The sequence below is a fragment of the Sorex fumeus genome, unplaced genomic scaffold (assembly GCF_029834395.1).
Source record: "Sorex fumeus unplaced genomic scaffold, SorFum_2.1 ptg000122l, whole genome shotgun sequence".
NCBI lineage: Eukaryota > Metazoa > Chordata > Mammalia > Eulipotyphla > Soricidae > Sorex > Sorex fumeus.
In genome coordinates this window covers 18,641,477-18,665,284 of record NW_026606179.1, presented here as the reverse complement: position 1 = coordinate 18,665,284, position 23,808 = coordinate 18,641,477, and the positions used below count along the sequence as shown (strand labels likewise).

The 23,808-nt window shown below is 48.4% G+C and overlaps 1 protein-coding gene across 1 annotated transcript in view; it reads left to right on the top strand.

The window, feature by feature from the left end:
- The window catches only part of SAMD4B (sterile alpha motif domain containing 4B), a 42,336-nt gene that overhangs the window by 3,136 nt on the left and 15,392 nt on the right, over positions 1 to 23,808 (top strand). The window contains exon 2 of the mRNA XM_056137191.1: positions 14,388 to 14,787. Within this exon, the coding sequence (XP_055993166.1) occupies positions 14,592 to 14,787 (196 nt within the window). The 5' untranslated portion in view covers positions 14,388 to 14,591. The remainder of the gene's footprint in view (positions 1 to 14,387; positions 14,788 to 23,808) is intronic.

The window sequence follows — 23,808 nt, the reverse complement described above, 5'->3', positions numbered from 1 at the left end:
TGGCCTGGCACGGGGGGCCAGCTCTCACTGGAACTCTGATTTGGACTTTTGGGAGAGAAATCCCTTTCTCTCCTGAAAGCCACCGCAAGTTTCCTCAGGGTGTACCTGTGGCCTCATTTTCTGGGAAGTTCCTTTGTGAGGAAGATTCCTGGCCTCTTTTTGGTGGTTCTGGTTTGGGTGCTCAGGGCTTCTTCCTGGCTCAGAGGTCATTCCTGGCAGTGTTGGGGGGGGGGGCGCATATGCAATATTGGAGATCAAACCAGGGTCGGTGGTCAGTCAGGCAACCATGCTAACTTCTATACCATCTCTCTGTCCCTTCCTTAGCCTCTTTGGAGGGATTCTTGACTTCTATATCATTATCCACCCTTGGAGCAATTGCTTCACTTTCTATTTTTGAATGGTTCCCTTTCAGATCCTCCACGGAGCTTCTTCCTGCTGATTTCCCCTCCACCCTGTGCCCCCAGTGCTAGAACACAGCATCTCTGTGGTCCCTATCTCCACATGGGAATGGTCCCCCTGAGGCAGTCTCCAGTCTTTATGCTCTGTGACTTTCTGCCCAGAGCTCTGCCCATTGTTTCTTTTTCTTTTTCCTTTTTTTTTTTTTTTTTTTTTTGTGGGGGACACACTTACCTGGCTCTGCTCAGGGCTTACTCACGACTGCGCTCAGGGAGTGCATCTGGCAGAGCTCAGAAGACCATATGGGTTGCTGGGGATCGAACCCTGGTCTGTCACATGCAAGGCAAATACCCTGTTCGCTGAACTATTGCTCCAGCCCCTCCACTCTGTTTCTCTAAGTGCCCCTTGTTCCTCCCAGGAAGTTTTTCATGTACTACACTCTCATCTACACTGACTGGGCATTGAGGAAGTGCTAGGAATATGTCTAATTCACTACATCATCATCTTCTCCCCCAGCTCCCTTTGCCTGCCCTCAGGAGAGGCTGCTTGCCCCACCTGCTGCTCTTTTTTGTGGGATTTTGTGCTGTCTCCTGATTCAAACCTATGTCAGGGCCTATCCTGGGTGACCTGCTTTATCTTATCCTGGTCAGCTTCATACCGCCCCCCCCCCCGCCTTTGCCCCCCAGCCTTTATAAGTTTGGGGCATCCTCGTGGCTCACCATTTTCTTCAGGGGATTCTGTTTCTGTCAGGTTGAGAACACGAAACAAATCCCAGACTGGACCGTGCCTTCAGGGAGTCTCTAGTCCAGTATGTGGAGGAGAATACAGGTGCAGATCATGTGTTGTGGAGTTCTACATTGAGAGAAGGAGCCCCTTATGTGGAAAGACTTCTTGGAAAAGGTGATAATTGGGCAAGGTAGTGGTCCACAGGAGTTGGGGCAGTGGGCATAGCTTTGCAGGCAAAGGAAACAACAGCTGTTGTAGGTCAGAGCAAGAACCCTTCACCTCTCATTCCCTGATCACTCTTTTCGCCTAAAGGACAGAACAGAGGAAGCACATCAGCTGTTCTTTAGTGATCCACACAGTAATACTATTAACAAGTACAACTCATTGTGTAACTATTATATGCCACTCTCTGTTTAAATGCTTCACAGGGGTTGTCTGGTCATATTCACAGGAACCTGATTAGGATGGTAAACTACCATTATATCCATTTTACAGATGATGAAACTGAAGACAGATGACAGAAATATAAGGGCTCTGGGCCCTGTGCATCCCAGGATGCTGATGCAATGAATCAGAGGTGGATCTTCTCTTCAGACAGGGTTGAGTGCAATAGCACATTGTAATGCAGTGGCTGTGAAGACTCAGCCTACAGAGGCTTATGCTTTCCACCTTATCATTTACCAGTTTTGTGACCTGTGGCAAGTTACTTAATTTCTTTGCATGTGGAAGGCCCTGGATTTGATCCTCTGGCGCCATAGAACAAAGAAAATATGTATTTTTTAAATTAATGATGGCCAGAGCTCAGAACTTTGGGAGAAAGTTAAATGCTAGATTGCAGTGTTTTGTTTTTGGTTTGCAAATTTGTTGACTAGTCTAATCAAGGACAAGTCACAACAGCAGTACACAGAGTATGCTATTCTGTTGTATACAGAGTATGCTATTTTTTTTTTTTTTGGTTGTTGGAAGAGTCACATGTGGTAGTGCTTAGGGATTACACTTGGCTTTCCACTCATAAATTACTCTTGGCAGTGCTCAGGGGACCATAGGTGTTCTGAGGATCGAACCCGGTGTGACTGTGTGCAAGGCAAATGCCCTACCTACTGGGCTATCACTCTGGCCCTTGAGTATGCTTTTCTGAAATATGTCCAGCAATTCAACAATTTAAGGAGTGGTAATACAAGCATAAATGTAATAAGGCAAGGTCATGGAACTCTTGGGGCTTATGATCTTCTTATGAAGAGGTTATGGAAACAAATAAAAGAAACCAGATGGTCATATGGTTGTGAAGGAATTAAAGCAGTAAATAGTGTGAAAGCGAGACGAGATGCAGCCAGTGTACACTGGTATTGAGATCAGGTCCCTCTGAAGAGATGACAGTTGAGTCTGATAACCTAAGGATTAGGAGGATAGGAGAGTGGGGAGTTCTGATCTTAGCACTGTTGTGTTCGGGGATAGGACTGCTGCAAGGTGGGGATGGTCCTCCAATAGAGATGGGGGGCTTTTTCCCTTTGGGTGCTGTGCCAGGAATGGGAGGTGTACCCATAAATAAGCCACCATCTTCTTTTTTCCTTCATGCATTTTACAATTTGGGTGTTTTTGGATGATTTGCTGCCTGTGAAGGGTCTGATGATATCAGGCCAAAGACCTTCCTGGGGCTGGAACAGTAGTACAGCCAGGAGAGTACTTGCTTTGCTTGTGGCCAACTTGAGTTCGATTCCTGGTGTCCCATGTGATCTACCAGGCACCACTAGGAGTGATCGCTGAGTTAAGAGCTAGGAGTAAGCCCTGAGCATTGCCAGACGTGGTCCTAAACCAAACCAAAATGGAGAGAGAGAGAGAGAGAGAGAGAGAGAGAGAGAGAGAGAGAGAGAGAAGTAGCAGCAGCGATTTTAAAAAATACTTCACTGGTTTGTATAAGGAAAATGGGCAAGCATGGGAAGAGGAAGCAAGTTTGGGAACAGTACAGTTTCCAGATGAGAAAGGATATGACTTAAATATGGGGTACCACTCAAAAAATGGACACATTTGGAGTTTTGATAGAACAGGATTTGGTGATGGGATTCAAAAAAGAGAGGAATCAGGCTAATGCTAAAGACTAACAACTGAATGAAAGCTTCTGTAGCTCACAGCTCTTGAGTACGTACTGTTATGAAGCCTATTTTACAAACGAGGAAACAGGCACAGCGAGTGGAATTATGTGCCCCAAATTACGCAGGTGATAAGTGGTAGAGCTCTGTCTCCACCCAGGACAGTCTGGTCCTGGAGCCACTTGAATTTTGAGAAAGAAAAAGGACAGGTAGCTGACATTAAGAAAAAAGAATGAGAGGCCTGAGCGATAGTGTGGTGGCCACCCGGATTTGATTTCCAGCACCCCATAAGTCAGCACCCCGTAGCGTGATCCCTGAGCACAGAGCCAGGACTAAGCCCTGAGCACCACTGGATGTTGCTCAAAAACATAAGACCAGACAAGTGTATCTTAATGGGAGAGAAAGAGTCAAAGGATAACTTTGAAAATTGAGTTGTCAAGCCTGGAAACTCAGGGACTGAGTATAAATTTTGTGTGTGGAAGGCTTAGCTTTAGTCCCAGGTCCCTTGAGCATCTCTGGGAGTGACCCCCAAGCACAGAGCCAAGAGTAGACTGAACACTTTCAGGTGTGGCCAAAAAAGAACTAAAAGAAAACTTTTTTTAGGCTTTCGTGAAGTTGATAGTTGAATCTACAGGAGTTTATTTTATCTCCAGGTGAGAGGATAAGGATGGATATAGAGAAGAGAGAGCGGGAGATCTCTAGCAGTAATAGAAAGGGAGGTTAGCATTTCAGAGTAGAGAATACAAACCAGATGGACATTTAGGGAGGGGTGAGGGAAGGAACACCAGCTTCCTCTAACCCTGCTTTCCCAGGCTCCCCAGGCAGTGCTTACTACCAGGAGGTCCTCAGCTTTTCCTGCTCCTTTCCCCTCCCCATTCATACACAAGCCTCTTCCTTTGTTGAGGCAATAGTATTCGTATTCTGTGTATGTTTGGAGGCAGTTTCTGAAAATAATGGTTTCTACAATAGAGAAATGGGACTCCTGTGGTTTCTGCTCCTTTGGGCAGGGTAATGAATTAAACTTAGTTTACTAGCCTATTGTCTTGTTCTTGGAAGTGTGATTTCCTCAAAATCAGGGTGCAGGGGGCTGTAGAGTATTTAGGAATGAATAAAAAAGCCAATAGGACCCCCTATGTGTCCTGAGATGTTGGCATTCTTGAGAATGGTATATCCTTAGACCCAATTTACTCAGTGACAGGGGAGCTAACTGGAGACTGCATCCTTATTCTCAGGAACAAATGAGCTGTAAAGCCTGATTGCCTGGCCTTGTAAATCTGAGCTGTGTGCTGTCTTGGATAGGTGACTTATCCTCTGTGCTTCAACTTCCTTATCTATAAAATGAGGATAATATATCCATATATGTAAAATAGATTATGGTGGGGGTTGTAAAGTTTTTTGTTTGTTTGTTTCCAGGTTTTTTTGTTTGCTTTTACTTTTGTTTTGGGGCCACACCCAGTGGTGCTCCTAGCTCCCATTCAGAATCACTCCTGGAGGGGGTTGGTGAACCATCCAAGAGTGCCAGGAATTGAGCCCAGATGGTTGCTTACAAGTCAAGTGCCCTACCCACTGTACTATGTATCCAGTCCCTTTTAGTTTTTTTTTTTTTGGGGGGGGTATAATTTTTAGAATCGTAAGATCAAATGAGCTTATGAGGCATGGTGCATGACATTACATGATGTATGTAGTCATGTCAGGCATTTTTATGTACATTGTTTCATTCTTACTGTAAGTTTCACTGTGGAAGAAACTGAGTTACTTGCCAGAGGTCAACACAGCAAGTAAGTATCAGCCCAAATTCCAAGCAGGTCATACATACTCACTGGCTGCTTCTGAATGGGAGCTGAGAGCTGACTTCCATCAGCACCTGACTGGGGCACCTTCCTGCTGCTTGGGGCCAAGGAAGGAGCATGCCCTGGGCAGTAGTTTTTCCTGTTTTTTTTTTTTTTTTTTTTGCTTTTTGGGACAACACTTGGCAGTGCTAAGGGGTTATTCCTGGCTCTACGCTCAGGACTTACTCCTGGCAGTGCTCAGGGGTTGCCAGGGTTCTGACCCAGGTCTTCTGCATGCAAGGTAAAAGCCCTGTCTACTGTACTATGGCTCTAGCCCCCAGTTTTTCCTTTTTTTGGTTTCTTATCCCACCTTTCTTCTCAGAAAGGTTTCTTGTCCCCCTCAAATATAATAGCAGTACTGGTGGGCTGTTGGAAACTTCTTTTTCCCCCCTTGAGCTGGAGATGAAATCCAGGTCCTCACACATTCAAGGCAAGAGCTTTACTGCTGAGGTCCCCAGCATCTCACCTGATCCAACTGTGCAGCCTGAAGGTTTGATGTTCCGGCCTCTCCATGCTTAGGGGGCCATGTGGTACCAGGAATCAAACTCATTAGACACCTTTCTACCACTTGTGCTATTTCCTCAGCCCTATTTGAGACACTTTTGCCGTAAGAGACCCCTTCTGGTTACTTTACTCAAAGTCAGGGAATAATTTGAAGTAACATGGTGAAGAGACTGGAATTCTCTACAAAACAGAATGGGAATTGTCAAGATTTTTCGACTTTTTTTTTTTTTCTTTTTTGGCTCATACCCCACGATGCTCGCAAGGGCTTTGCATTCAGGAATTACTCCTGGCTTTGCTCTGGGGACCATATGGAGTGCTGGGGATCAAATTGAGGTCAGCCACGTGCAAGGCAAATGACCTACCCACTGTACTCTGGCCCCAGATTTTTCAACTTGGCATGCTGAAACCAAACTCAAATTCAAGCCTAACATTTATTGGGTCAGAGAGGTACTACAGCAGATAAAGCAGTTGCTTTAAATGCAGCTGACACCAGTTCAATCCCTGGCACCACATGTGATCCCTAGAGCATCATCAGGAGGGATCTAGGAGCACATAAAGGTAAAGGTAAAGGCCCTCCCGTTGATCGTCGATTTGCTCGAGCGGGCCCAGTAACGTCTCCATTGGAGACTTTGTTGTTACTGTGTCTGGCATATCGAATACTCTCGGTAGCTTGCCGGGCTCTCCGAGAGGGGCGGAGGAATCGAACTCGGGTCGGCCATGTTGGCCGCTTGCAAGGCAAACGCCCTACCCGCTGTGCTATCGCTCCAGCCCATAACTGGGAGTAACCCTGAGCATTGACAGGTGTGGTTTTCCCCTTTTCGTACTTCCCCCCAAAAGAAAAATAGTTTATTGGTCCTTGGAACTGCAGAGGCTGGGGTGAGATGGAGTCCAGGCCTTAAGTGATGTAAATAGGCTTATCTTTCCTTTTTTACCTTTTTTCTTTGGGGCCACACCCAGCAGTGCTCAGGACTTACTCCTTTCTTTTTCCCGGTTTCTAGCAGGGCTCATGAGACTATATGGGGTGTCAGGGATCAAACCCAGGTAGGCCCTATGTAAGGCACGTGTCCTGCCTGCTGTACTATATTACTCTGGCCACTCTCATTAGCACAGATGGCATTTTGAGATGGGCTCTCTGTGAGGTGGCAGAAGTGGCAGCCTGTAGCATCAGAAGAGATGGTATCAATAAAGTAACCCTGAGAACTTCTCTTCCTCAGTAGTTCCAACAGACATCTAGAGAAGACTTTCCTAGGCCAGGCTTGATACTATGTGTGCTCCTAGGGCCAAGAATGATGGTTGATTGGCCAGAGGACCTCTGAGTTGTGGCCAGAAGACAGAACATTTGGCAAGCAGGTCCACCACAACCTGTCACGAGGACTGAACTGGAGGCTTCTGGCCCTTCAGTTCTCCTCACTAGTTAACTGTCCAGACTCAGCGTCCTTTTGTCCAGAAGTCCTTGGAACTCTTTCTTTAGGGATGATTTCCCATCCCGTGGTACCTGGGATTGAACCCAGGGCATTGCATGTGATCTGCTGTTGAGGCACATCTTAGCCCCCGGGATGCTCTCACACCTGGCAATGCACAGGGGGTTACTCCTGGCTCTGCACTGAGGAATTACTCCTGGCGGTGCTCAGGGGACTGAATGGGATGTTGGGAATCAAACCCGGGTCGGCCGCGTGCAAGGCAAACGCCCTACCCACTGTGCTATTGCTCCAGCCCCTATCTGAGTCCTTCTTTATGCACCAGGTTTCTCTATAATGATTACCTCTGTGTACTGGGTTAGCTTATAGGTGTGTTTATCAGAAAATCCTGAGGGAAGGATAGTTGCCTGACTTCGGGTTTTTCGCTGTTTTTGTCTGTTCGGTCCGAGGACCACCAGGGTTTGTTCTGGATAGTGGGTCAGTATTGCTAATTCAGTATGAACTTATTTCCAACGTTTAAAAAATGGGTCAGAGAGTTAGTCAGTGGGCTAAGCACAAGCTTTGCATGTGAGAGGTCCAGGTTGGATCCTCGGCTCCCATGGACCTCCAGTTGTGACCCCAAACCAAGAAATAAAAATTAAAAAATTAAAAAGTAGGAGGATTGGGCCAGAGAAATAGCTCAAAAGGCTGAACACATGCTTTGATAAAGTTTAATCTCTGGCACCTCTTGGTCTCCTGAGTACACCAGGAGCAATTTCTGAGTACTAAGCCTATAGTGACCCCTGCCAGTACCAGGTATAGCCAAGATACCAAAATAAAATAAAAATAGGGATATTTATTCTAATATCCAGATTTGTGGTTCCTCTATAAGATGAGATTGGAGGCCGCAGAGATAGCATGCGGTTGACTAGGATTCCATCCCTGGCATTCCATATGGTCCCTTGAATACTGCCAGGAGTAATTCCTGAGTGCAGAGCTAGGGGTAAGCCCTGAGCATCCCTTGAGTGTGACCCAAAAGCAAACAAAAAAATTATGGGGTAAGAGAGATAGTACAGTGGGTAAAGTGATTGCCTTGCACGCAGCTGACCCAGATTTGATCCCTGGCATCCCATATGATCCTGTCAGCACTGCTGGGAGTGATTCCAGATTGCAGAGCCCCCAAACCAAAATAACAGCTTAAAAAAGAGACCAAACAGGGGCCAGAGTGATAGTTCAGTGGATAGGGCACTTGACTTGTACACCTCTGACCCGGGTTCGATCCCTGGCACCACACCTCAAGCCCCGCTAGGAGTGATCCTGAAATGCAGAGCCAGAAGTAAGCTCTGAGCACCTCTGAGCACAACTCTTCCACCTTCCCCCCCAAAAAAAGCAACCCCAGAACTAAAAATACTAGACCATAATCTGCGTGGTAATGGTTAATCAGAGCTAAATAGAGACTGATAGCTCTCTTGCCTTCTCCCGTTCTCTTTCATCTCTCTCCTTTCCCTTCCCTCCTCTGCCCTTCTTGTCCCCTTTCCTCTCTCATCCTCCTCTTTGTGCCCCCCTCCCATTCTAAGGATCGACTTTGATCCTTTAGTCACTAGTGAATGGGGGTGGGGTGGAGGGCGGGGAGGAGGCATGCAGGCTATTGCTTAGGACATTTAACAGCCCAGTAAAAGAGTTAATGAGAAAGTATGTGCTCTCTACTGGTCTGTGTGTGGATTTGGTCATCTTGTTGCTGTAAATGCTGTTGGCATCTCAAAGCCCCTATACCAGCATTCCCTCAGAAATAGTAACTTGTCCTCTTGTGAGTGCCACCCAGTGAAGGAATCCCTCCCACTCCCAGGGATGTTCATCAGCCTCCGCTTGACCACTTCCAGCAGCCAAGGGAGCTCATTACCTCCTCCCCTGGCATCCAGTTCCATTCTTGGACAGATAGATTATTTTAAAATCCTTCCTTATGTTGAGGCAGCTGCTCTCTCCTCAGGACCGAAAGCCATAAAATGCAGGGGCTGGGAAGGGGAACTGATTTGTTCAGGCACATGAGCTACCACTCAAACATCCTGCATCCAGGGCAAACATCAATAATCTTGGGTGGTCTTTTCTCACTGAGCCAGAAAGTAGGGTTGAAGAAACAGTACAGGGGGTTAGGACCCTGTGACTCAGGTTCAGTCAGTCCGCTGTACCACTTGGCCCAGGAGCATTGCCTGGCATGGTTCTGCAGGCCCCCAGTACCTCAAAACCTGGAAGGCACACTTGGGCTCTGTCACTGAATCTTGTACCTGGTTGACTGAATATCACCAGGAGGGACTTTGGGCACCTTGGACACTGGAGTACCCCCCCCCCCCCGCCCCAAACACACACACAAATGACAGACTTGCTCTTCACATCTGTGTTCTCCCTTTTAGACATATCTCACTTGTCTGTCTCTTTTTTTTTTTTTTTTTTTTTTTTTTTTGCTTTTTGGGTCACACCCAGTGATGCTAAGGGTACTCCTGGCTCTGCTCTCAGGAATTACTCCTGGTGGTGATTGGGGGACCATATGGGATGCCAGGGATCGAACCCAGGTTGGCCATGTGCAAGACAAAAGCCCTACCCGCTGTACTATTGCTCCAGCCCTTGTCTGTTTTTGCTTGCTGATTTTAACACTGGAAAATCCTGATTTCTTTCTTGAACACATATTTTCTCTCTCTCCCCTCTCATATTTCTAAGTAACTTTAAATAAACACTTTTGCTTTGGGGGCGGGGGGGCTGGAGAGATAATACAGTGGGTAGGTAAGTAGCCGTGCCTTGTGCACGGATGACCCAGTTTTAATCCTGAATCCCCTGAGTACTGCCAGGAGTAATCCCTGCTTGCAGATTCAGGAGAAATCCCAGCCTAGAAGACTCTGGGTGCGACCCAAAAGCTAAAACACTTTTGCTTCAAGGACCAGAGTGATAGTACAGTGGGTAGGGTGCTTCCCTTGCACCCAGCTGACCTTGGTTCAGTCCTCAGCACCACGGAGTGATCCCTGAGTGCAAAGCCAGGAATAAGCCCTGAGCACCGCTGGATGTGCTCCCCATCCCTCAAAAAAGAGAACCAACCCACTATTTGCTTCACTTAAAAAATGAACAGAATATTATATTGAGTCTAGGCATAGGCCTTGATTCAATTTCCAGTATCACATGATCCCATGAGCATCAGTGAGGTGCCCCAGAGTAGCATCAGTCCATATGTTAGCAGAAGTGATCTCTGGGTCCTCTAAGTGCTGTGTGGGAGACCTGAAAGAGCGAAAAAAAAAATGGGGGGGTATATATATTCACTTGGAACTACTGAAAGAGCACAGAGTTATATGAAGAATTGTTAATTTGATAGTATAGCAGGTACTAAATTGTTAATTTGATAGTACAGCTAGTGATAGGACAGCAGGTAGGGCATTTGCTTTGTAAGTAGCCGACTCAGGTTCAATTCCCGCATCCCATATGCTTCCCCAAGCACCACCAGGAGTAATTCCTGAGTGCAGAGTCAGGAGTAACCCCTGAGCATCGCTGTGTGTGACGCACCCCCCCAAAAAATTTAATTCCTTCTCTGTAAGATAACCCTTATATACTGTATGCCCCCAGTTTATTCATCACCTCCGATTGATGTCTTCCCAGTGTTTCATTCCTTCAGAGTCTGCATTACCTGAAAGCAGTCTTTACCCATCAGTTGTTTTCAGCCTATGGTCTTGCCCTTTTATCATGATTATGTCCATCCAGTTTCTTACCTCACACTATCAAAGAAGGGAAGTTGATTGAAAGAGCAAAGTGACCTAGTGACTGGGACAATACTAGAAGGGAATTTTTTTTTTTTAATTAGTGAAACACCATGAGGTACAGTTGCAGACTTACAAACTTTCATTCTTGGGTTTCAGTTATACAATGAGAAATTTTTTTAATTAACTTTTTTATTTTTTTATTATGTAGGAGTAATGCTATTTATTCAGTCATTGATTAAACTGATTGAATTGGGCATGAATTCCACATTATCTATGAGATAGACCATGACAAAGCTGTTCATAATTGGGTTTCAATCATACAGTGATCTGGCCCCCATCCCTCCACCAGTGTACATTTCTCATCATCAGTGTCCTCTGTTTCCCAACCACCATCCCCCAACACACCACCCCACCCCTCACCCCAATTCACTTTCTAGAAGGGAATTGTTTTTACCTTCAGTATTTCTCACTTCCTATGTTGCTCCTCACTTGGTCTTGTTCTCCCCTGATTCTCATCTGGAGGCAAAGAACAAATCTCACAGTCATCTTTGGGCTTGCCCCTTCAGGTATTAAGAGTCACTTCTGCCTTTCCCTGGAGACTTCTTGTGCCTGGGGAAAATTTCTTCAGTGCCTTACAGTTTTTTCTCTTAGGATGGTTCCAAATCCCATTTCCATACTGCACACTGTGCCTTCACTTACCTCCTCCCCTGACTTGTAGTAATCTTAGTGTGATGCTGCTCTCACCTCCTTCTGCTATTTTTTCTTTAAAAAAACAGGGATTTACCACCTTTACTTGCTAATAATTGTTCTGGACGTTGTATGACATTAGCAGTATCAGTGGGTACCAAATGCATAAGAAAAAAATATATACAACAAGATTACTATAATGAAGACTCATTACATTGATTGGATAATCAGATCTCTTGAAGTTCAATTCTCTGCATCCCATAAATTTCCCCCCAAACACCACTAGGAGTAATTAGAGTTCAGAGGCAGGAGTAAGCTCTGAGTACCACCAGGTGTTATCCAAAAGTAGGGATGGGATATGTGTTTGGGGGGGAGGGTGGATTTGGGGAAGGATTTTAAGTCAGGGAAGCAGTAGCTCGTTCTCTTTTTTTGGGGGGGGATTCACACCCAGAGGGGTTACTCTTGGCTTTGCACTCAGGAATCAGTTCTGGCGGTGCTCAGGGGACCATATGGGATGCTGGGAATCAAACCCGGGTCAGCCACGTGCAAGGCAAACGCCCTACCCACTGTGCTATCGCTCCAGTCCCCTTTTTTTTATTATTATTTTTCTTTCTCTCTCTCTCTCTTTTTTTTTTTTTGTGGGGCTGCACTGGGCAATACTTAGGGCTTACTCCTGGCTCTGCACTCAGGAATCACTCCTGTCAGTGTTCTGGGGAACTCTAGGGAATGCTGGGGATTGAACCTGGGTTGGCTGTGTACAAGGCAAGAGCCTTACCCACTGTACTATCTCTCTGGCCCCTGGAAGCAGTGTTTCTTACAGAAATATTTTCTGGGGGCTGGAGAGAGAGCTCAGTAGGTTAAAACTTATGCTTTGAATGCAGGAAACCTGGGTTTGATTTCCCCAGCACTACATATGATCTCCTAAGCACCACCAGGAGTCATTCCCAGGCACTAAACTCAAAGTATTCCCTGAGCACTGTGGGCCATGGTCTAATAACAATTTAAAAAATTTCTGGGAGGGCTGGAGCAATAATACAGTGTGTAAGGTGCTTGTCTTGCATACTACTGACCCAGGTTTGATCCCTGGCACCTCATATGGCCCTCTTGAGCCCAGCAGGAGTGATCCGTGAACAAAAGCCAGGATTAACCCCTGAATACTGATGGGTGTGGCCCCACCCCCCAGAAAAAAAATTCTGGAAAACCTTTTTTTAACTTGGAGCAAGGTTTCATTTTATTCTCTTCTCCTTGCCGCTTCATATCTATATCCTTCAACTTGTATCCTGGGTTGAGGGATGGGCCGGTTTGTTCTGTTCCAAGTCCCACCGGATCTGCTAGGGGAGTCCCAGCCATTGTTAGGGGTCCCCACCACCCTCCTTAGCATGGAAGTTTAGGGAGCTGGCTGTGATTCCTTAACTGAGACCAGAGCCCAGTAGGTTCAGTGGGTCTTTGTACACAGTTCTTGGTCTTGGAAGCTAGAGGGGGATGGAGTCAAAGGCTCTGGTCACAAGCATGACAGACGGGAGGTGTCAGGGGAGACCTGGGGCTTAAGACACTAAGAAGGCTACAGAGGAGTGGCCAGAAAGCAGCATACCAAAGAATGGGCCTGTTGTCTACCGGTGGAGAGGTCCTGCAGGATTCCTGTCCCCAAGAGGAAGTGGTACTAATTTTCCCTTGGGAGCTTGTGGCTTTTGAGGTATCTCCTGCTCAGGTTGGTAGTCTCTTGGCTCAGGAGTCTGATGACAGGCTGCCAGGGGAACCTCCTAACCCAGAGAGGTTGGCTCAGGGAAAGAAGCATGGAGCAATTGACACAGAGTAGAGATGGGCAGGATTTTAGAGATTTCCTTGTGTGAACTGGGGTGGATGAATGGGCTTCCTCACCTGTTGCAAAAGGACAAGTCCTCTGTCCACACCTCTACCCCTAGGCACCAGAAAATCACTGGTCAGGTAGTTCACATGTATGCAGTCCTCAGAGTTGTCACAGTTCCACCCACCTACATCCTAGCCTGACTTTTTGGGGAGTGGTCAGCCACCCAAGTGGTGCGTGGGGCCCATTTCCACTCTCTTGGCCAGCCAACTGAGTCAGTGATTCAATGCTAGGGCTTGAGGATGCACTGTTTGGGCTCTATAGTCTAGAAAACACCCTAGACACCCCAGTGATGCTTGGGAGGCCGTCTAGTGCTGGGATTGAATTTGGCTCAGGCACTGGTAGAACCCCTCCCCTTTTTTTATTTTTTTAAGCTTTTGTCCATACCTGGCAGTGCTGGGGGGCGGGAGGGGTTGTTCCCAGCAGTGCTCGGGCACCAGGCAGTCTCAGGTTCAACCCAGAGCCTCACACATGTATACAAGGCAAGTGTCCTACCACTGCATCAAGTCCCCAGCCCCCATCTCTGCGTTTTAGGAATAATAAAATTTGTTTTGTTTTGGGGCCACACCCAGTGGTTTATGGGGAGGGTGGCTACTCCTGGTTCTGTGTGAACCATGCAGTGCCAAGAATTGAACTCAGCATGCAGTGTCCGAGTTCAACCTTTCATGCCACTTCTCCACCCTGAAAGCTCCGGTGTTAGGAAATAGAGTGCACTGGGGTTCTTAGCAGGTGAGCAGTCATGCTCCAGCTCCCAGAGGTGACCAGAGACTAGCAAGGTCAGACTGTGTGCTAGGGTCAAGCATCTGCTTAGTCATGTCACCTGAGGCCACATCTCCATTAACGCAGATTATTTCCCGTAGTGGATAGCCTCCTTGCTCCCTTTTCTGGAAAGTCCACTCCCTTAAGCCCCCTGGCAGCACAGCCTCAGGGACAGTATCTGCTGGTGTGGGACTTAGCTCAGCCACACCTTTTCTCTGGATTTGGAGGCTGGAGGAAAAGTTAAGTTTACATCTGCCATTGACTTCCTCATTTTCTCAGGAGCTTGGCAGAGAAGTGAGAGAGGCACAAGGATGGCATGAGGCCATCTGGTCCCTTGACCTCCACCCACCAGGCTAGGTCTGTCCCTCCTGTCCTCACTCCCTTGCTTTCTTTTCCAGGAGCCTGGAGAGGCGTGGCTGGACCCAGACCTCCCCCGATGTGAGCCGGTTTCCTCCTCCCCCCACCACCCATTGCTACTGCGCCAGGGAGCGTCCTCAAGCCCTGGCCCTCAGAGGAGAGGTAACAGGAGCCCGGAGCCGAGACCATGTGACGGCGCTGGCCTTCGCCACCGCCGTCCCCCCCACCCTGGCCCCAGGCCTGGCACCATGATGTTCCGAGACCAGGTGGGCATCCTCGCTGGCTGGTTCAAGGGCTGGAATGAATGTGAGCAGACTGTGGCCCTGCTGTCGCTTCTGAAGCGGGTCACCCGTACCCAGGCTCGCTTCCTGCAGCTCTGCCTGGAGCACTCTCTGGCGGACTGCAATGACATCCACCTGCTGGAGTCGGAGGCCAACAGTGCTGGTGAGTCTCCTTTCCCTGGAGATGGGCGCTGCCCAAGGGAGACCTGGAAGAGAACAGAGAATAGATGGCTAGGGACACCAGCCCAGCAGTGGTGCCAGAAATGGGGCTTGGAGGGTTCAGCTTAGCATGGGGCGGGGGGAGCATCCCGACCTCTCAAGCTGTCTTCCTAGGGCTGTGTTGCCAGATAGCCCCAGGCATACAATGGGGAAATTGAGGGGGGGAGGAGGGTTAGGGTTGGGTTAGGCTTAAGGTTAGAGGGGAGTGGTGCATAGTGTTTAGATAGAGGGAGAATTGCCATCCCTTACAAGAGGGAATGTGAGCATTTGTTGATTTGTTTCTCAAGCTCCAGGACAGTGGAGGTAGATAAGAATATTACATCTCACAAATTACCTTACACTGTTTTGTTTGGGTGTGGGATTGGGGCCACACACGGTAGTGCTCAAGGGCTCCTCTCAGCTTGGTGTTTGGGGGATCACTCCTCGAGGTGCTAAGAGGACCAAGGGGGGCCAGGGATTGAACCTGGCCCTTTTAACCAAAAAAAAAAAAAAAGTAAAAGCAGAAACAACTGATTTGTTTCTTGTTTGTTTGTTTTAGAGCCACACACAGTGGTGCTCAGGGGTCACTCCTGGCTCTGCATTCAGGAATTACTGCTGGTTCAGTAATTGGGGCACCTTATGGGATGCTGGAGATCAAACCCAGGTTGATCGTGTGTAAAGTAAAACCCTACCCACTGTACTATGGCTCCCAGAAACAACTTGGGGAGTTTTGAGTTTATACATACTCTTATCTCATGAGTTCACTGAGCACTCAGCACAGCATTGCCTCTGATCAGTGATGTTGCTTTGGGTGGGTGAACCCAGCTTTTCTAGAACCTCTCCCTAGACCCTGATCTGTGGCAGGAGTCAGGACAGAAACTGCATTCCTGAAACATACATTCAGGCACCAATGAAGCCATTCAGGCCTCTGGACAGGTGGGAGAGTTTAAGGCTAGAGGAGAATGGAACATACCTGAAAATTAACAAGGGAGGGAGACCCCAGGGTTCCATGCAGTGTGTGCCTTAATCACACCCAAACCTTCCAACTAGCCAAGCCCTGGCTTTACTTGTCGAGGAAGTGTGGAAGCAACGAGCTTTGGTCTCTCTAGTGAGATTGTCTTGGTTTAACTCCAGTTGCATTTTAACCAAGGAACAGCTATTCTGTGCCTTGGTTTCTTTATTTTTAATATCCCAAGTATTGGGCCAGAGAAATAGTACATGCTTGCACGTGGCCAACCCCAGTTTGATCCCCAGGATCCCATATCATCCCCCAAGCAGTTCCAGGAATAATTCCTGAATGCAGAGCCAGGAATAACCCCTGAGCATCTCTGAGTGTGTCCCCAAATTAAAAAGAAAATCCCCCAAAATAAAATCCCTAGTATTATCTCTTCTAGGGTAAATTCTCAGGATAATGCCTGTAGTAAACGGGTCGTAAGAGGACCTGAGGATGTGGTGTTGCTCAGGCCTGACTGTGCCAGGGCTTACCCAGGCCATCTTGGCAGCACTGGGGACCTCTAGGGCTGCATCTGACAATATTCAGGGACATCATGTGATACATGAAATTGAACCCAGAACTCCCATGTATCAAGTACACATTCTAGAGCTGGAGAGTGAAATAGTACAGAGAGTAGGGTATTTGCCTTGTATGCAGCCAACTGGGTTTGATCTTCAGCACCCCATATGGGCCCCCACCTGAGTATAACCAGGTATGACCCAAAACAAAACCTAGCCCTTTGAGGCCTTGCTCTGGCTCCCCTCAAATGTTTTTATTACTGGTTACACACTTAGTCCTCACAACAACCCCAAAGAGATAGGAACTATTAATATCTTCATTTTATAGGTGGTAAAGGTAAAGGTAAAGGCCCTCCCGTTGATCATCGATTTGCTCGAGCGGGCCCAGTAATGTCTCCATTGGAGACTTTGTTGTTACTGTGTCTGGCATATCGAATACTCTCGGTAGCTTGCCGGGCTCTCCGAGAGGGGCGGAGGAATCGAACTCGGGTCGGCCATGTTGGCTGCGTGCAAGGCAAACGCCCTACCCGCTGTGCTATCGCTCCAGCCCTTATTAGGCTGCTAGGATTGGGATATGGGGTGCTACAGTACTACCTGGCTTCTCTCCTCCTTTGGCCAACCTGTCTTGGTAATGCCTTTATTGTACTAGGTGTTGCTGTACAATCCAGAGAGGTAGTTGTAGAGAAAGTTCTTCAGGCTGGAAGTTGCATTGGCTCAAGTCCCAATCTGGCAGACAGTGAACAGTTAGAACTCACCTGGGCCCAGGAAGGGCACCAGGGTCTATTTTGACCCTCGTTGTGGGAGTCCAAGGTTGTGGTATGACTCTGTCTCCAAAACAGGGACTCATTTGGGGATAGGCCAGTGTCATTCCCACCATCCCATCCTAAGCACAGGTGGGATAAGTGCTGGGTGCCATCTTGGGTACATACATAGCAGAATCACAGAGATGCCAGGTGATTTCTGTATATTATAGTGTTCTCATTTTTGCTTTAGTTTTCAAAGCTTATACGATCAAATCATATGAAAGATGGAAAGTGAAATCTCCCAGACAGCATTTCCAATTTGTGTGTGTTTCTTGGTCTAATCTGTGCATTCATGTTCTCTGTCCAGCTCTTAAGCATTGTAGTTATTTGAGCAGAGGGCCAGAGAAATAGTAGAGAGGATAAGGCACCTGTCTTGCACACAGCGCATCTAGGTTCAATCCCCAGCACCCCGCCTGGTCCCCCAAGCCTGCCAGGAGTGGTTCCTGAGTGTTAAGCCAGGACTAATCTTTGAGCACCACTGGATGTACCCCCCCCCCCAGCAAAACAAATAAAAAACAGAGAGCAAAGCAGAAATACATGGCCATTAGCCAATTTACATTTTTCACTTAGCTTGAAAATCATTCTAGTTCATTGTTTAATCATTAATCATTGGAAGAACGGGGAGTAGTATTACAGAGCCCTTCTTATATACCATGCAGTGCTTTACTTGGGGGATGGGGGGTGCTAGAGATGAATCCCAGGGCCTCATAAAGTAGATCCTGCTGTTCCCACATTGCTCACTGGAAGGGACTGAGCACTTCCCTGGATCATGTGACTGGTTGGCGGTGGAGCTGGAGTTTGACTTTAGAGCTCTTGCCTCCTGTCCAGCAGGCTCTCGTCCCATGGTGGTCTGGTCTTGTTCTTCTAAGCAGTGCTGTCATGGGTGCCTTTAAGCATATCTAGAATACATTCCTAGGATTCTCAGAACTGCTAGTGTGAAGTTTTAAGTGGTTTGTCATTGGGGCTAGGGGCATAGCTCAGTACTAGAGCCCTTATTGCATGTGTGAGGCCTCAGATCTTATCTCTAGTCATCCATGGGCCCTTGGAGCACCCTGATGTATTGTACCAAGAGTAGACCCTGAGCATCACTGAGTGTGACCCTCAAACAAGTAAGTGAATAGGAAAAAAATTTTTTTTTGTTGTGTCTTGTTTCTGGGTCACACCTGGTTCTGCACTCAGGAATTTTTCCTGGTGGTGTTCAGACGACCATATGAATTGCTGGGGATTGAAACCAGGTCAGGTGTGTGCAAGGCAAGTACCTTAACTGCTGTGCTCTTGGCTCCAGCCCCAGATAAAAATTTTAATCAAAATGTTTGGTTTTACTGCATTGCACTTGAAAAACGTGGTATACTTTGTTTTTATTTTTTATTCATGGGAAAGAGGGTTGGGCCATACCCATATGTGTTCAGGAGTGGTGAACCCTAGCTGTGCTGAGGGGACCATATTTGGTGCCAGAGATTCCCCTGCGGTTGGCCGAAGAGTTCGTGTGCCTTAGACACAGTACACTGGTAAGAAAGTCCTGAGGTCCTTCCCAGATGGTTTGCACTGACGTGTTGGGAGTAGCACCTAATCAGGGTGGAGAATTTTTTTGAAATGAATTGACTGATGAGTGAGTCTCTGAATCAGTGATGCCCATGATGCCCAGCCCATGTCGGATAGCGAGAAGATAGCTTAAGAACCGCGGTCCTTCCTCGCAGGCATGGAGGCTCCAGAACTGAGGAGTTGGGTTGCTCCAGGCTGGCCCAGTCTCAAGTAGAGTTGTTCTCCTTCCATCTTTGTGAAGAAGGACACTTCTTCCTGGGCTTGGGGCATCCTCCCATAGTTTCGCCTCCACCTCCTCATTCCCTGGGGTACCCAGCCTGGCAGCACTTCCTAGTCCCCTGGACTCAGAGGTGCCACTAAAAGCCAGATTGCACCCAGACCCACTGAACCAGAATCCTGGGGACAAGCCCCTGGTTTCTTGTGCTGGCAGGCAGTTTGAGAGGTGCTCTGTTGGATGAGTCATTTATCGGGCTGTGACAGTAGGAAGCAGGACACCAGGGAGGTCTAGGACCAATTCTGCCACCAATCCCACTTGGCACCTGGACTAACCACGACCCTATTGGGCCTGAAGATTTGGGATGTGGACAGTGGGGGATTGGTGCTCTGGAGGAATGTATAGAGTCAACCAACATCACAGCCATGGTGCTTACCAGCATATTGTTCTAAAGCAGTAATTCTTAGTATTTTATGGGACAGACTCCCTTCCCTGCCCATTCCCCAAAAAGAATCTGCCCAGCCCCTACATCCAAACCACCTATTAGAGCAGCCAAAGGTTTTTGGATTCTCAGATTGTGAACTGTGAGGCACCTCCTCTCTGTCTCTGTCTTCTCTGTTCACCCCAACAGCCCTGTTCCTCCAGTTCTCCCAGAAAGACTCTGGGTTCATTCAGGTTTGGGTTTGGGGTAGAGCTGGTCTTCCACCCTTCTCCTCCAAAAGGGCAGGGGGTGCCAAGGACTTGACCTGGGTGAGTGGGTTCCACTCTGGGCTGCGTGTCAGAAAAGCCAGGGAGTTTCTAAAACATATCAGCTGCCTGGGTTCCATCCCCAGAGACAGGCAGTTTTTAAGTGACTCTTATGTGCATCCAAGGGACAACTGCTTGTTTGCATTTAGACACTGTGGAGTGGAGAGGGGCTCTGTAGAACGGGTTCTCTGCATTCTGGGCTGGGGTTCTGCCCTTCCTCTTGAGAATCTAACCAGATGGTTGGTTTTATGGAAGCAGAATCTGAGACAAACCCAGGAACAGAAAAGCACCCCAACACACACATACAGATTTCTGGAATTGGAAAAGTGGAATCCCAGATTTATCCTGGTTGTTGCCCCTGTGCATTCATCTTGTGGGTCCTTCCCTTTTAGGAGCCAGAGCCAGAGCCAGAGCTAGAGCTGCTGGCCTTGCTGCCTGCTCAGACTAGCAGGTTGGGGCTGGGGGAGTTAAGGCTCCCTCCCCTCCCTGCCTCTGAGCTTCCTGGGCCCTCTTCCCTACATTTCTCCTCCTGGCCTCTTACTCAGAGGGTCCCGCAGGTTTAAGCCCCTCCCTCCCTGGCTTACTGACCCTGGGTGGGGAAACTGAGGTCAGGAGGTGGACGGGGCTGAGTCACCCGGACTCAGCTTGGAGGCCTCCACCCTCCTTTTTCAAGCTCTACTGACACAGTTCATCCAACAAAAATGTGAGCGCGCCCCCTCCCCTCCCTATTTCTGTGTGAGCTGGGGTGAGGCAGAGAAGGGTATGTTCGAAGCCAAACCCCAGTTTCTCTGCCGGATGCCTGAGGCTGCCACAATTGTTGCAACAGCGCAGCACATAAAAATGGGTTTGCTTGGCCAGGCTCTGAGATATATTTGGCTCCTGCGGTTTGCCAGGCCTCAGGGTCATGACCTACTTAGCTCTGGTCACCTGGCCAAGGAAGGCCCTCCCCTAGCTTCCCTCATCCTCTCAGCCTTTAGGGTTCCGGACTTCGTGGGTGAGACACAGCCACTGGCGTCACAGCATGTTCCCAGCCCTTCTCCCGAGCCACTATCCCCAGAATTTCATCATTCCTTGGTGTGCCTCTGGTTCAGAGGAGCCAAGGAAGTGTCTGTTTTTGGTAAATTGCTGTGAAATTCCCACCCCTGTCGGGAATCTTGAGGGGAAGGCCCACATGTGCCCAGCTGACCGAATTGCCTTCCCCAGCCCTGAAATGGACTTGTCTCTAGATTTTCAGTAAGGGAGCCACAGTTGGTAGTTCAGTGGGGTGTATGGGGTCTATGGAGTGGGGTGATAGTACAGAGTTTGGGTGCTTTTCTTGTATGCTCCAGGTTCTGTCCCCAGCACCCCGTGTGGTCCCCTGAGCCCCACCAGTGGTGATCCCTGCGCACAGAGCCAGGAGTAAGCCCTGAGCATCGCCCAGTGTGGCCCCTGGGGGTAAGGGGGGAAGCGTGGGTCCCTTCCCATATGCCAGGGCCTGTGTATGGTTGCCTAGTTGAATCCTGATAACACTGCCATAAGGTGGGGCTTTTACTTACCTGCATTGTCTGTAAGAGGAGACGAGGTTAAGGGACAGACCCTGGGAGAAGGACAGTGCTGTCTCCCACTTGGAAGGCCTCAGGTTCCTTCCCTGGCACCAAGACAGAAGAAAGAAGTAGCCCACTGTGCTGCTGCCCAGGTGTTGGAGGCAGGGCTGGATTCAAATTGGGTTAGATTGCATGTGAAGTTATGCTCCTACTCTGTATGCTGTGTCAGGCCTTGCAACAGGGTGCAGTGAGTCGGGGGATCATGGAGAGGGTGTACTGTGTCACCCCCACCCCCACCCTCAGACACTGCCACCTTCCAGAGCAGCATCTGGGTTCAATTGTGCAGGTATTCAGTGGGCCCCCGCTGTGTCTTAGCTCTGCGCCAGACTTTTCTGATTTGGGCAGGAAACTCAAGTTCCATCCCCACCCGTCATCTGCAGCCCCAGCTGGGCTCACCCCAAGGAGCCGGAGGCTCCACGAATTCCTTGGAGCAGTTCCAGTGCTTGCTGATGCTTCCCAGTCATGGGAGGCCCATCCTCCCCACCCCAGTTGTCTCTCAGACACACAAATACATGCTTCCCCGAGTGCAGCCTCCAGTGGGCCAAAATCAGTCTCCCCTTTCTCTGCTCTATAACAAGGTCCTTCATTGAGTCCAACCCTTGGGGCTGTTCTGTCGCATCCCCTGGCAGTACCAGAGGAGAAGCTGTGTCCCTTGGCCGTGGGGTCCTGGCAGTACTCTGAGGTGGGGGAGGGACTAGACAAGGCTTCTCTCTGTCCCAGATGCCTCTGGTTACCCTGCGTGGCCCAAACAGCAGTGACTGAGAATATTGGGGTCTGACTGAAGGTCTAGGCTGACTCTGCCTCAGGAGGAAGAAGAAAACTAGTAACCACTGAGTCATAAGCCACTAAGGAATTGCTCCAGATTGCCTCTGTCAGGTGCTTTGTGTGCATTGTCTCCCCCAAATCTCCCCAGCAGCCCGTAATCCGTTTGATGGTGCAGGAAGCAGAGTCCAAGCATGGTCACATCTGGGACGGAGTCTGGGAACCAGGGAATTCTTTTCCCTGGGATTCAGTGCCTGATGGAGTGGGAGAGGTGAATTTCCTGCAGTCAGGAAGGCCTCGCCCATCTGGGAAAGGTCTTGGATCAGAAGTGACCAAAGAAACAGCTCCCTGGTCCTTGAGAGCTGTGTGGAGGGAAAACAGCTGGAAGAGGGAGGTGGCCTGACCTCGGTGCAATTCCCAAAGGGGATCTTGAAATCCAGGGCAAGAAAGGAGAGGTAGTAGAGGATTGAGAGTTCATTTCTCATGACTTCGGAGGCAGGCATATCCAGGAGCTTGTCTCTTTCACTCTGGTAAAGTGACTTCATCTTCCCAAATCTTTTCTTCCTCTTCAAGACTGGGATCTCCAAGTTTGAGATGAGGATGAAAAATGACTGTGTTTTTAGCAAGGTTGCTGGCACATGGCAAATGCTCAGGAAATGGTAACCCAGCTAGTATGACCAGTACCATTACTGTCAATGTACAGTAGTGTTCGTTTTGGCCAGTACTGTGGGCAGGTCATAAATTTCAGGTAACTGAGTAAGTGGATACATTGCTGAATACTTAAATAGTATTTTGTTTTTCTTTTTCACTATGCATGTGTGTGCACATGCCGTGTTGGAATCCAGGGCTCACTCATGGAAGGCAGACTCCCTACTGCTGGCCCACAAGTTGCGGACCCCTAAAACAGTTTTTCTGGGAGACCCTGGGCCAAGTGTATGTGGGCTCTGTGAGCAAGAGTTGTAAGTTGGATGCAGTCTATATCTTAGAGCCACCAAACTTGCAGAAGTAGATGTTTATGTTGAGCAAAAATTTCCAAACAGGTGATGAGAAAATGTGTGCAGAAGGGTTTCATGCACAGCTCATGTGACTGGAGGTTGACCAGAGGACCTTGGAATCTTTAGTCCCAAAGAGATTGGGTTGACACCATCAGATACAGAGGGACCAGATTGGGGTTCACTTGAAACCTTCATGCCTGAAATTCTGAGACTCTCCTTCAACATATCCCCCTTCCCAGGCTCTCTGTTTTCTGGGTGGGGTGTTGGCTTATGCCTTTAGAATCTCTGGTATTTGAAAGGAAGGAGTTGCCGTAAGACATAATAACCTTAGTGCTAGAAATAGCAACTTATGTTTACTGAGAACTGATTTGGACCTCTGGTCCCTCTTAATTCATAATGGCCACACTAGATAGAAGGATTTCTGAGCCCCACTTCACAGATAGTACAAGTGGAGCTGAGTGATACAGTCTCAATTGCTCAGAATCACATGCTGAGTGAGAGGTAGCTGTGTGATTTTTCACACCCACCTGTGTGGGGTACTCGCTCTGTCTGCTCAGGACTAGCTCCTTTCTCCCCCATCAGGACCACACCAGTCCCGCAGCAGCTCCTCCTGGAGAACAATGTGTTGGGCAATCACCTTGAACCTGCTCTACTACTGAGCCACATCCCCAGACTACTGCTATTAATTTTTGCTTTTTTGTTTCATAGCCTGCAGTGCTCAGGGTTTACTCCTGGCTCTGCTCGAGAATAGGGCTCAGGGGACTATATTGGGTTCAGGGGATCAAAGCCAGGTTTCTTGCATGCAAGGATACTGCCTAAGCTCTTATA